The following is a 14571-nucleotide window of genomic DNA, read 5'->3' as shown; positions in this document are numbered from 1 at the left end:
ATAAACAAGAAAAACCATTGCTGTACATGTGGCTCATTTTAGTTTTAATTTCAGCTCGCTCGTTTTCAGTATCACATTGCTTTGAGAAGGTTTAACGTCTAAGCACTTTTCTTTGAGATCATCCCACTTTTGACTGACCGTTTTTGAGGGGACGCATTCATTCAGTGCAACGTGACCAAAAAAATCAACACGATAATGTCATGGTAAGATTTAAACCCAAAAGGTTATTTAACATATACATATTTAAGGGGTCAATGATGGCTCTGTCACATGAAAATGCCAGCATCATCCGAGATAACATTTTATTGTAAGGTTTTCCTGTTACACGTGTGACTTGAACTCACTATAATAATGATTAATTAAGCATAATTACATGCAAATAGCCTTAAGTCAAACCTACCTAACTATATAATAACTACATCTAGTTAATTAATATCACTTAGTACTTAAATGTATAATTAAACTTGTCTTGTCTGACATGTTCTTTAGCGTCACAGTTATTGTTGTACAATATGAAGCACTTAATGCTTATTAAAACTGAATAAATAATTTTATTCAGCAATTATAACAAGACAGAAGCACTGATCAAAAAGACAGCAGAGACAATTACAATTTTATGTGTCTATATATATATATATATATATATATATATATATATATATATATATGTGTGTGTGTGTGTGTGTGTGTGTGTGTGTGTGCTTTTAAACAAAGAATCCTGATTTTTTTGTTGTTATTATTATTATATAAAATATTTATAAAATTATTGTATTTCCACAAAAGCATTAAGCAACACAACTGTTCTGAATACTGGACATGATTAATTCATTTAGTGCTTTGATGATTGATTGATTGATTGATTGATTGATTGATTGATTGAATTAATTAACATTTTCAGTGTATTTTTATCAACTAAATTTAGTCTAACAAGAGTCTTTTTCAAAAATATGAAAAAATCTTACCTATCCCAAAATATTGAAAGGTAGGCTAATATAGTAAAAGTCAACATGTTACTAGTCTCACAGTTTGGCCCACAGCCCTAATGAACCACGGTAAAGCTGGTCGCGTCGCATCTTTAAATTGTTTTGCGTCGTTGCTACCCTCATAGAAGACAACTGTTGGAATTTTTTAAAAAATAACATGGCGCGACGCGTCGGTTTGAGGTGAGTCTCTATGATACACGTTTTCAAGAAAAGAAAAAAACACACCAATCAAAATAATCGCCAGATCCTTAACCAATCATTAGCCACCACTCAAGCCAATCAAAAGTCAGTATAACTTCACCGCGTCGTTCGTCGTGCAAGCAACAAAAAGTTAAGAACGGAGATACATTTTTTTCTCGTGTTATTTGTGCGTTGTTGTTTCAAATAAGGCACAGTCCGATTTTTATTTGTCAACCACCCGTGTGTAGATAAGTCCAAATGAGTAACGACAGGCACGTGAACGTGAACGTGTGTCTTAATGAATAAGTTCTTCCGCGCACAGGCGAGTATTACGTTGGATGGAATATGGCTGCGAGATTTATTCCGTAGATATACTATACTGATACAAGATTGTAACACGTTATTAATCGTCGCGTTTTAATAGATGCGATGTCTTATCTGTAAGGGAGATATACGTAAAACGTCAAATGAAACCTCCTGCTGTCTTTTGCCGGATTTCTCATTGTTGATTTACGCCGCTAGATGTCGCTACAAGACAGTGTCTGAATTGTTTGGAGGACCGACGAGACGATTTGTTTTTCCACCGACGCAGAAGCGTTTGGTAAGTAAAAAGTGCTCCAGATGGTTCAAAACGTTAAAATCCTTAAACGTTTTCTAGAAAGCAGGATGTTTCCACTCACTGACAACGCATAATTTGGGCTGTGTAGTTTGGGACGGTGCAACTTGCACATAATCGCAGGAAAGATTGGGAAGATCTCACTTTTGGAGGTCGTCCCGTAGAGTTAGACGCAAAGTGACAGTGCCTACAGTGTAGGATGTTCTTTTGTTTTAATAGTAGAGTCATCCCGCTGCCCTCAGCTTGTTAAAGTCATATCTGGCTTTAATCAACAGGGTCACAATGCTCCTATGATTATAATCATGGCTCGAGGCCTCTGGGAGTCTTCGGTCCTCATTACCCAATCAGTAATTATCACAATCATGTCTCTTGGCCCTCATTCCAATTGAATTCCTCAGCTAAAAGCAGGAAGACTTACAGACTGACCTAATCAATTAAGTCCCGGCGCAAGGCTACTTCAATCCAATGACTTTGTCCCAACCTCTGAGTTATCAAGATGGAGCGCAAATTTGATTAAGCAGAACCGACATCAGGTACAGGAAAGGGTTCCCGGAGTATCGGCTCCAAAGCGAAGGAAGGAAGTTCGCTGTTTTGTCCAGCATCGACGAACGGTGATAATCTTCGGCAGATAAATCGAGCTCCGACTCCATTACACCATTAAAGTTGCACTTTAGGGAGTCTTAAAGCTACGGCTCATGATTGATTTGAAGACGCAGTGATCGCTGTGCCAAATGTTCAAATGCTGGGATGTTTATCTTACCTTTATGTCATTGCACACCTATAGAAGATTATATATATATATATATATATATATATATATATATATATATATATATATAATGTCTCTGTTTTTGTTGTTGCAACCCAATCTGATCTACTGTCCCCATTAACTCTCAGTGTATGTGCAAAAAGTACTCAGAATTAGGTTTTTATAGAACCCCTAAAGGGATGCGGTGATTATGATAAACTGAGATGAGGAAAAGAACCATATATTTCAAGGATTCGGCATTCTCTTCAAAGCTGCAGTTGCATTCCCCTGCAAAGCATTTGCATTCCTCTCCTCTGGGACACTTTGCATTCACTTGAAAAACGTTTGTGATGCATGTGATGATAACTTTTGGACAAACTCTATATATCAGTGCTTTTGCTATGCAGCGTTTGTTGGAGAAATGCAATAGTCCTGTAAAAGCACACAAACGTTTTACCGGCAAACGCAACAAGATGAATATAATCTCATTTTCCTGCCGTCTCCGTCTGTTCTGCGGAGCATATATGGGTGAACCGCCCCTTTAAGAAAGACTGCAGAGATGCGAAACTTCATTGAATCCTTTTCGTTCCTCGTGAAAGTTGTTGAAACTTCGTCAAAAGGCCCCTGCTGACGAAACGAAAAACTCGAGAGAGAGTATTGAAATTAAAAAAAACCAACATTTGCCTTCTGCAGCAGCGAGACATTTGTTATTGTTTAAAGAGTGGAGTTCGTAATTCGCCATAATCGGAGTCATTAACCCTCCTGATTGTGCTGTGAGCGTTCTGAGATGCAGATGCAGTGGACTTTGTGTACGAGTATCAGTCTGGCCGTGTCTTCGAGTCCAGCCGTCAGTTTAATTGCCATGCGGAAGCACTTGATGCGCGCCAGCTGCATCCTGCGACCGGTGCTCTGATCCCGCATTTGTCTCTGTCAGTGCCTTCGGGGTCCGCCCGCTCCAGCACTCATATGAGCCATGCTGGCAGCCACCACCAGCCTGCACCAACTTAACTCAACATGAAAAAAGTCTCTCTCTCTCTCTCTCTCTCTCTCGGTTTCACGCACACACATACACGCTTCAGATCAGTGCTGCTGTTTACAGGATGAATATACAGGGCGTCTGTAACGCGTAAGAAGGCACGAGCGACGGTTCGTGGCGTAAAATAACACCTGGCCGCTGGCACCTGGCGTAAGAGCGCCTGAGTTTGGCCTAATTGAAAGCCTCCCTATTGTGTCACTGCAGCCCCTATGGGGTGTGCTCCCTTCTCTCTGAAACATCTGCCCACACAATCAGGCATTCAGCCATGCCAGCTGAGCCATGCCACAGCAGTGCATTGCCAGCGTCACTCAGCTGGCTCAATCTTCCTCTTCCTCCTTTTCTTTATCTGTCTTTCCCCGTCTTTATCCCCTCGCTTCTTTTCCACTGAACCGTTAGGAAATGGAAGTCCGTACCCTATAATCTGCCGTTCTCTCTGGTAGATTACATGGTTTGAGTGAATGCGAATGAGAGTGAGAGAGGACGAAAGGTAGGCTGTGTTAAATTAAACCCACTTGACCTCGTGATTAGAAGGAAGGGAGAGCGTGTATTGTGTGCAGGTGTCCCCTCTGACGGATTTGAGCGTCATAGTCTCCTGCGTTAACCCTGAACGGACGTGTGAGCGTATGCTCATATCAAACTTATTCTTATAGGCTTAAAAGTTGAGACAACCCAACCTATGGATAACCATTTCCAAATGAACTTGCGTTAGAAGGCACATTCTGAGATGCAAAGCTGTGTTGTGGGATTGTGTTGCAATTATGAGATATAAAATTGTATTTGTTGCATTCGTGACAAAAAGTCGAGTTGAGAGAGGAAAATTGAGAGGCGAAAAATAATGCAATTCAGATATAGTTATATATATAGATGTATGCAAATTATATCAAAGCTGCAATTTTAATAAAAAGTTGCATCTGAGATATAGTGCTATATGTGATATATGTAGATATGTGATTTCAAGATACAAAGCTGCAATTATAAAACAAAATTCATTTATGAGATATAAAGTTGCATTTGTGAGATGTTAAGTTGTATGTGCGAGATATGAAGTTGCAATTTAGATATAAAATTGCAGCTATGAGACGTCGAGTTGTAATGTCATATTCGCAAGGTGTAAAGTCACATTTGATTAGTCACGACTAATGCAGTTGTGAGATAGTTTTATATTCGCAAGATACAGAGCTGTAATTATGAGCCCCTAAAATTGCATTTATGAGATATGAAGCCATAAAATTGGAATTGTGAGATGCAAAGTCACATTTATGAGATATGAAGCCAGATTTACAAGATAAGCCACAACATTGATATAAAACTGCAAGTGAGAGATAATGAATTAAAATTACATTCATGAGATGTTCAGTTGCATTTGTTGAATATGAAACTGCGTTTGTGAAATGCAACGATGCATTTGCGTGAAATAAATTAGCAACTGTGAAAAATAATGTCACATTTCTGTGATATACAGTTGAAATGGTGAGATCACAATCATGGAAAATCAAATCGCGTAAAGTCACATGTATCAAATAGGCCCCTACACCTGTCTTTACGTTAATATGAAAGAAATGAACGTAAACGATCAGAAGACCAGCAATAAAAGTTCTAGACTTCAACAAAGAATAAAATCACAAAAGCACTTTGTTTCAGAAGATGATCACCAGAACTGATGAGTAAGAAATGAGTTTAGCGTTGAATGGCCCCTCCAGTCATTAATTACTGTTCCTGTGGACTTCACTGAGCAGAGAGGTCAAGTATATACTTCAGATCTTTTACAGGCCTCAGTAATGTGGCCTTCAGCGTTCTCGGGTTATTTGAAGTTATTAACCCTGGGCTTTAACATCAATAGGCCATATGCTCTGCATTCTGCTCCGAAAGCTGGTTGTGAGCAATGTCCTCTCGCCCATGCTCTCCGCAGAGCCGAGCGGGGCCTGGATGATACATCCCTGCAGGCCGATTTGCTGCATGCTACGACTCTGAAGGCCACCGCAGCCATTCACAGCTCATCCCATTTCAGCCGCTGCCTGAGTTATTGCCTGAGTGACACTTCAGACTGCCGCCGTGCTGTAGCAATGAGACCGCCGCAGATTTATAGAGTCAGACCCCGCTGCTTTTTTTTTTTTTTTTCCTCTTCCTGCTTTTCTTCTTTTTACATGCATGCATAGTGACAGCTGTGTAAAAAAATCCACACTGTCAGCGTTTGCTGGTTCACAGTTTTCTTGACGCGCTAGACTCCATTCACGAGAGCCTGCCGTTAATCTCAGGCCTCCTCGAAATATGTGATTGAATCCTTCTTACCTATATCCAACAACAAGCCGCAGAGTTATCTAGATCACTCATTTCCACCTGGTTTTGGGAAAGAGTGCGCTATGAATTCCTTTATCATTTCGGTGCTGGAACAAGACCTTGTCAAAATTGAAATCAAAATCTAAAGAAATATATTCAAACTTTTTTTTTATATAAAATATAATAATTCATTTGTGATGTTTACCGTGTAGGTCAGATCCACCTTTAATGACCTTTCACCTTTGATGTTTCTGAATCTTATGCACGTGTGAAAAGTTTTTAGTAAATCAGTGAGTCAAAGTTGAAATTTTTATGATTATAGCTGCTCGCAAAATCACTAAAGCTTAAATTAAAAATGGGCAAAAATGGGAATGGTATTTTTTTTATTTTTTTTTTTTTTTTTGATGGATGTATGAAACTGAAAGATGTAAATGTTCAAAGACAGCAGTATAACATCTATAATTTAAAAAAGGAGAGATATGTTATGAAACGTCATTAAAATGAACCAGGTGAATATAAGATGTCGTAAAATTACTTTAAATATCTTTTTACGCAAATTCTGTTAATATATCCACACCATTTATTATTATTATTATTATTATTATTATTATTATTATTATTGTTGTTGTTGTTGTTTTCTATCAGAATATACATTTCAGTCGAATGCTTTGTGATCGGGAGCACACTGATTTTTACTGGTTGTCAGTGTGCGTCAATTTTAACTCCAAAAAAATCACAGGTGCTTTCTGTCTGCTGGGACAATAGCGTATAATGTCCGTGTAGAGTTGTGGCGCTCTCGCCTAGCGCGCACGAAAACGCGCAAGAAAAAGCTTTTCTGGTGGGCTGCGAGTCTCTTTTAAGTCGTTGCAACCGTGTGATCCCGTCGTCTCCCGGACCAATCTCGTCCGGTGCTCCGATCTTTTTTCTTTTTTTTTTCCTTTTCTTTTTTTTTCTCTCCCCACTCTCCTCTCGTCCCACCCCCTCAGAGCCGCTCTCCGGATGTAGTACGGCGCGCGTGGCTCTCAGCGCGCGATATAAAGCCACCGCTGAGTGACAGCGCGCGCGTGAAAAGCCTCTGTCCTTGTTTCTAAGAGGACTTACGCCGCAGTCACTCCAGGCAGCAAGACCAGCGACCGTCTCCCATAACATCTTAATGAAATATGACTGTGCTTCACTCCTTGACTGGATTAATGCCTATGTAACCGTTCGTTTGCTCTCCCTCCCTTATCTGTGTCCAAGTTTAAAGCCTATTCTGTGGTCATGGGGTCTATAGTGTCATTTTTGCCTAGGCTAAAGGTCTAAAGCGGATACCGAGTGGATCTATGTTCCTTACAGACAAAAGAAACAGCGCAGGGAAATTAGTGGAAGTTTGAGATAAGGGAGGATGCGGGCGACGTGTTGGTGTGCCGTGTTTCTCCTCACTCCGGCTGTCTACCTGGTAAGTGTCTCTCTCTCTCTCTCTCTTTTTTTTTTTTTACCTGTATTACTCGTTCACATGTAGAATATGCTCGTGTGTCTAAATGAGAACCAGATCAAACTGTGGCACTTCGGAGTATAACATATATAGTGTGTGTATATATAGCAGTATGCGATGTTTTTCACTTTATAATTAAGGGTCGCAAACAACTTTTTGTGCCTTCACTTTTGCAATTTAGAGACTTTAAAACGCGTTTTGAGTTGTGCGTGTGAGCTTACTGAAAACAATGATTATTTTTTTTTATTTCTAAAAGCGCGTCTCACGCAGACAAAACCTTCCTCTGTTTCTGCTCCCGACATCCAGTCGCGAGAGCTGCTTTTCGGTGTTCGGCCTCAAGGGGGCGCCAAAACAAACGAAAATATCCGCGGCGACAGCCCCGCGCCCCGACGAGAGCCTCTTTGATTTCCACTATTCAATACACGCTCAAGCCGTGTCTACAACAAACTACATTCTACAAATTGGCTAATCACTTTAGTGAAAATTTAATCGAGAAAAGAGAACAGGCTACGGCGTAATTAAACGCCGTACTGTGACCACATAATTAAATTTGATAATCCCGTATTGCATTTTAAACGCGTGCAGCTATATTAAAATCCATGCATGTATGCTTTGCATTTTAGTCTTTCGCTCGTTTAATACATTGCGCTTGTTCGTGTGGGGTTATTTTAGTTTTGTAAAATAGGCCTTTTAAATAAATTATGCATATTTTAAACGTTAATGTGTCGTGTGTTTTCACACTTTTTAAAGGTTTTGGAGATGCCGTGCGCGTACACGCCGATGCACACAGATAAAGAAGAAAAAAAAAAAGAAAGTTTTTAACATCACTTAAATTAGCAAAATGTTATCATTTTATCATCTGCATCTGAAAAATATCAGATTATGTTTTGGTTTTATTTTTTTGTTTGTTTTAATTTGTTTATTTTTCGCCGGAACGGCCTGTTTAACACAAAAGACCGATTCACTGCTTAAACTGCAGCTGTAAAATAATACACCAACTACCTTTTCCAGGGTGCCGTGTCATTTTAGTTATTTTAGAACTGGTTACGCGACACGAATTATCTCTCATTTTGCCATTTATTAATACGTCCAGCCGATTTATTTCAGCGCAGCTATTATTTTTCACGAAATGCGGGTCGTTTAAACCTCATTTTATTCATAAAAATGATTTAAAAGCGAGATGTGAAACTCGAAAATCTCAGAAAATCTGAGTAAATACGCCACGGGCGTGTTTGAGAGGCGCATTTGGTTTTCAATTTGTCACATTGTGTCAATTCAACTATCAAATGACGGTAGATCGCCTCCGTGTGTTTTTCTCGTACTTTCCCGCGTGCTATATTTTAAAGAGGCCGCACAGCAGTCACACACACACACACACACACACACACACTGAATTTTATGAAGTGTGAATCTCCTCGTGTCCATAAAGCAGTTCAGGACCATGGACAGCGTGGCCCGACCTCTACCGCCTAGCACACACACACACACACACACACACTGCTTTAAACGCGTCTTGTCTTTTTATTTAAACACGCAAAATATTACACACATGCTGCATTTACGCTGTTTCACAGACCATACAATATGCGTGTATACAGCATCCTCGTACGGACTACGTGTATTTTGTGAACAGGAACGGCACGGTTGTCATTTCCTATAACGAAATATTAGATTAACTCTCTAAAATGTAAGACCCAATCACCGGGAAGCCAAAAATGTGACGCTTTAAGAGCAAATTGGAGCCGGTGGCTGTGGATTTCCACCCGTCTGTCAGCGGCGAGGCCTGTCCGCAGCTTCGGGTATTAGAGTTGAACTTGGCCGCTGTATTTCGTGTCTAAGCCTCTTGTGTGTGCCGCTTCGTCCTGACACTGATAACAGCAGACGAGCCAGTTAAACAAGACCGTCTTTACACGTGTCTGCACAAACGCGCTTCTTTCATCAGCCTGCTATTTCTCGCCACCCTTTATGCGATTCGGAAAAGCGACGCTGTTAAGTGTTTAAATGAATAAATGCATTACCGTAAAACAGGCTGTGGCCGGAACTTTATCTTAAAAAATGCACACGCGATGTTTTACTATATACAGGCGCGTTCACGACGAGTTTCAGTTATAATTCGTTTGCTGCTTCTAGTAATAATACAGATGGGCACTTTAAGGTCACGTGATGGCTTCAAGTTAAATAACTGGTCTCTCCAGCAATCGCCATAAGGCAACCCAAACACGAAACACTATCAGAGTAAAATGCTTGGCCATAAAATAAAGCAGTGCATATTAACTAAACGACATGCAACACTCCATTGTACCTGAGGTTCACTAAAAACTAGTTACTGTAAAAATGTAAAATCAATTTTATTTGTCTAACTTGTATTACATATTACAGTAAAAACTATTTATTGTTTCTTTAAAATATATTTCTTATATATCTGGTGAAGTAACATGCATACGGTTAATTAACCAGTTGTAGCGTGTGATCTTACGTTCTTTTTCCTTTTAGTTGGCACGTATTTCAATGACATATTTATTAGTACGGACACATTTATCAAATTTTTAGTGTCCAGCATTGCACCCATCGGGCGGAATATATTTAAAAATGCCAAACTGCACAGAAAGAAGTTGCAGCTTTTGGAAACCACGCACATGAATCATCTAGACGCGCTCTTCTAAGTGCACTTTACGTTTCCAGGACAACTGCATGTATACATTGAGCGCCGGAACTGTATGGATGCACAGATTTATTATCTTCACAAGCCACACAGATGTACCTCGTTATTAATACGCTTGAGGATGGAGCGATCCTCAGCCGGCTCAGCTGTTTTTAACCCCGATGAGCGTGTTGTAGAAGCTGCTCAGCCAGCTACATCCACTCCATTTAAGACTCCAGTGGAAAGCTGTGTTCAAGGCCTGAGCTAAACCTCTTGTGTCTAATGATCGGCGGAGAGATGCTGTGAAACGGTTCAAGTAAAAATCCTCAGCCCTTAGTCCATTAAGCCTCACCTACGCTTCAGAAGCCACTAGAACACCCGATAGTCACCTGACCCGGGTCCCAACGGAGACGTTCTGACGCGCTGCCTGTCAGTCTCTTTAAACGGGTTAAACCAAAACGGCCTTTAATCAGCCTCTCGAGGCCCTTAAATTAATAAGAACTTAAGTGATACAATCAAGATTGTCCTGTTATGATAAAACATCACGTTAGCACTCGACTGAAGTGTGACCTATCTTACGAACGCAGCTCCTCTGTTCTACTTAGTCGCATCGAAATGCATTAAAATGGGTTGAATCCGAAATAAGGAATGTGCGTCTGTTTTGAAATATGTTTTTGTCGATGTTTCCCCTTCAGGATAGGCTTTGATTTTTGGGTGGTGAGTTAGTGTCAGTGAAGTGTGTTAAGGCTGAGTGATGTTAAGCTCTGAAGTGATGAAGAGGAGCGGTGGGGTCTGTGAGAGGGAGGAGAGAGAAAGAGAGAGAGAGAGAGAGAGCCCAGGGCTGTATAGTTAGTGTGCAAAGCAATGTAATCTGCCCTCCTCCCATGGCGCACACACTCATATCCGCTGTTTAATAGACGTGTGTTCACATCAGTGCCACAGTCCATTTATCCCAACTCTACGAGTTTCACGAAGTGCCTCCGTATTGCAGTTAAGGATATCTGCATTATGTTAATGCACCTCTGTAGGTAAATGGTACCATCAGCAGTTCTGCACCAGATAATTGGAGAAACAGGATTTTCTGAAGACATTGTGCCGTAATCACTGCCGAGACGAGCTGAACGTGCGACGCGATGCAACCAGCGCCGCGCGATCGACCTTTTTGGCAGTCAGAGCAGGATTTGGCACGAACTTTGACTCTTGTGTGGTCACGGCTGCGTGTGTGGAGATCGCAGCGCGGGGCCGGTGAATGATATATTGTCTTTGTGGGATTGATGTCTGAAGGTGACCTTAATTCAGCAAGTGGTTTTGCTCCTTGCCAACTGCTTTCAAACAACGAGCACCGTGACACAAACCACTGCCTTATTTAACACGATGAGCTAGCCGTTCAGTGGTAATGAATGGAAAAGCTTTGCTGATGACAAAGAATGGCTGACAATTTCAGAGGCAACACTCACCGTGTTCAAACATGGTTCACATTGCGTATCTATACCTGTGCATATATTTTTAATAGGTTTTTTTTTAGAGTGATAAATACTCATACTAGTCATACTATTGTCATAAAATTAATAATAATAAAAAATAATACATATTTATTTTGTTTGTTTACAGGAATATGCATTATTATTGTTATTATGAATAAGAATAGGAATATTACCATTAGATACCAGCGTCTGTAGCTCTTTTCGGAGAAAAGCTGCGCTATTTTGACCAAAAGCAGTTCCACTGAAGAAAGTGTTAGGATTCAAAACAGGAAGTTGTAAATAGCCATGAATCACGTGTGCTTTGACGACCGATAGCCTAGAATGATGTACGAGAGTCAATCACTATTTCCACACACCTTAGAAATGAATGTGAAGGGCCTTAAAATATCTCCCGTGACTTCTCTTCTAAACCTATCAAACAAAAGAGAATGTTTATTGGCTGTCTATGCATTATTTCCTCACAAAAGCAGTCAACCTATAATGCTTTCACCTCTCTTCCACTGACATCCGTTCAAAACAGTCATGCTTTTGTTAATTAGCACAGTTGTGCTCTTTATTTGTCCACAGACGTGTCCCTTAAGTGTCCATCCTGACCTGTCTATGGCCCTGCACAGACTTTTTTTTTTTTTTTTTTTTTAACTAGTTCCCTCTTCTGACCCTCCACACTCTCTCTCTTTCTCATACACACACACACACACACACACACACACACATGCACTCAGTGTCAAGCTAAGGACACATCACGGGGCAGAGACAGGACAAGGTTGGTTTGATTTATTACCACAGTCTCCGTTCTTCTCTCCACAAACTGCTCCTGAATTTCAGTCACCCGCACAGGTCAGAGGTCAGCTTTGGATGCAACCTCAGAAGGGCATTGGATCTGGAAAATTATACCCCAGACTGACCTGAACCTCAATGGGCTGTTTTCCCTTCTCTCTATATATAGAAGCATCCTCCCCAATCGCATCCCCGCAGAGCTGTGTGGTCTGCCGAAAGAAACATTTCTAAATACTCCATGCAAAGCCCGCGGAGAGGCAGGACGGACCAGATAACCCCAGCCTACCTCCCTTCTATCTTAAAATGCTGTGGGTCTCTGAAGTTTCTTTCATGCATTAAAGAGGCTGGAATTAGAGAGATGAAAGCGAAATCTCTGAGCCATAAACGTCAGTCAGACAACAATAGTCATGGATTACACCAAAAGCACTTCCAGACTGTGTTTGGATGCACGTCTGCCGCCGTTTCTCAAAGAAACACAGTTGTGCCGCTGAATTGAGGCATGGCAAAACAAGAGATGTTTACGTATTATATAAAAGCGCGTCGAGTCTGGCCGTTTTATGAACAGTAAAGCAGGAGCACCAGCTCAGCTGCAGACAATGTCTTTCTCCTCCTGTGATTGCATATCAGATGATAAAATGACCGTTTTTGTTGCAAGATGACAACCGGTGCTCATTATCTACTGGCTGCATTTATGGACAATTACTGTCATTCAAATGAATTACCTGTCTTTGCCTATAGGTGGAGCACTGTCACAGGTTCAAGATGCTTTTGAGGCTAGAACGAGCGTCAATGAGATAAACACTGAGCGTTTTATTGACATGTTCGGGTGTTTCTTTTCATTTACGCACACTGAACATGCACAGTGTTGCACGGTGTTCTTTGGTTTTTCTTTCACGTTTGCTTCAACTTCATCCTCTTGCTGAGGAGATCGCTTTCGTTTTCTGAGTTTTTGAAGACTATTACTCAAAAAGTTGTTATTATTATTTTATATTATTTTTGAGGAAGGACACATTAAACTTATAACTTTACAAAAATAAATTTGAAATAAATGCTGGTTTCAAAACTAATAATTGATAATAAGCAGATGTGAATATTAGACCGATTTCTGAACAGATCGTGACACACTGAAGACTAGAGCATTTCACAATATTGCTGTATTTATTGTATGTGCAGAATAATTAAATAAATGCAGCCTTGGGGAGCACTAAAGACTTCTTTTAAATGAATAAATATTATTATTTTTATATAGTTTTATAAACTGTACTGGTTTGTGTATATATTACAAATTGTTTACTAATTTTAAAAAGTCTAGTAGTGTGTGTGTGTGTGTATATAATATAGCTCTTTTAACGTTCATACATGTTTAACACAGTCACTTGTGATTCACATTACATGTGTGGAAAGATTTAGCTTGGACACTACACTTGCTTATGTTGCCTTTGTGTAATTATTAAAGTGAATTAGCTGGCGTGTGGATGCAATTTCTGTACTATACGGAAATAAATCCCATAAAATTGACACAAAGCTACACTTTGTGCTTCAGCTGCTTTGCATTAGGTGGCTCACCACTCCACTGCATATGCTAACTAACTGCAGTCTGTGTGTGTGTGTGTGTGTGTGTGTCAATCTAAATTATTTTAATGAGCTACAGTTACGTTTACGCTCTGGGAATTAGTTTTACTGATCTTCAGGCTATCAATCAATAGGTAATATTTGTAAGCAACACTCCTTCTTTTTATCTGTAGAGAGAAAGCAAAAAGAGACGAGATGAGAAGGCTCGTGTGTGGCAAGTGCATGAGAACGCGTCATGACTGCTAACTAGAGGAACAGACCAATCAGAGCACTTATCACTCCTCACGCAGTGAATGACAGTATTGCATTACATGGCTGGGACCTGCTGGATTTCACTTCTATTGATTTTCAGAATCACAATTATTCCTCAGCCTGTGTGGGCAAGCAGCCAGTGCAAGGTGTCGAAAAAAAAATCACTGAAAGGAAAAAAGAAGATATGCTAGATTTTGATTTTGAGCGTGAAGGCGATTCAGTAGATTCTGGGGCTGAGGCCTCCTGACCGACAGTTTTCAGCATGTGTCCAGCTAATATTCATTCTTTTGTTTGTTTGTTTATTTACGAAGAACAACCCAATTTCTTTTATTTTATGCTCATCTTTTCTTCTCTCGTTGCTTTTCATTGTACTACTACTACCCGTACAGATTTTCACTACTAGTACATGTATTATTTATATTTATATTATTTATTTTCTCCTTTTTATTTTCATTATTGTTTTATTTCTGTATTATTTAGTATTTTGTTATTAATAAATGATATTTATTTTCATTATCATTTTATTTCTTT

At 40.0% G+C, this 14571-nt stretch overlaps 1 protein-coding gene across 2 annotated transcripts in view; it reads left to right on the top strand.

Moving 5' to 3' along the window:
* Positions 1 to 1331: 1331 nt before the first annotated feature.
* The window catches only part of nxph1 (neurexophilin 1), a 32903-nt gene continuing 19663 nt past the window's right edge, over positions 1332 to 14571 (top strand). The window contains exon 1 of one of the 2 annotated variants that reach the window (XM_043218235.1): positions 1332 to 1764. In XM_043218235.1, the coding sequence (XP_043074170.1) occupies positions 1588 to 1764 (177 nt within the window). In that variant the 5' untranslated portion in view covers positions 1332 to 1587. Of the gene's footprint in view, positions 1765 to 6819; positions 7279 to 14571 lie in introns of those variants that run through there. The other variant, XM_043218236.1, reaches the window with a different exon arrangement.

Source organism: Puntigrus tetrazona, chromosome 19 (genome assembly GCF_018831695.1).
Source record: "Puntigrus tetrazona isolate hp1 chromosome 19, ASM1883169v1, whole genome shotgun sequence".
Taxonomy (NCBI): domain Eukaryota; kingdom Metazoa; phylum Chordata; class Actinopteri; order Cypriniformes; family Cyprinidae; genus Puntigrus; species Puntigrus tetrazona.
This window is presented reverse-complemented; position numbering and strand designations above follow the sequence as displayed.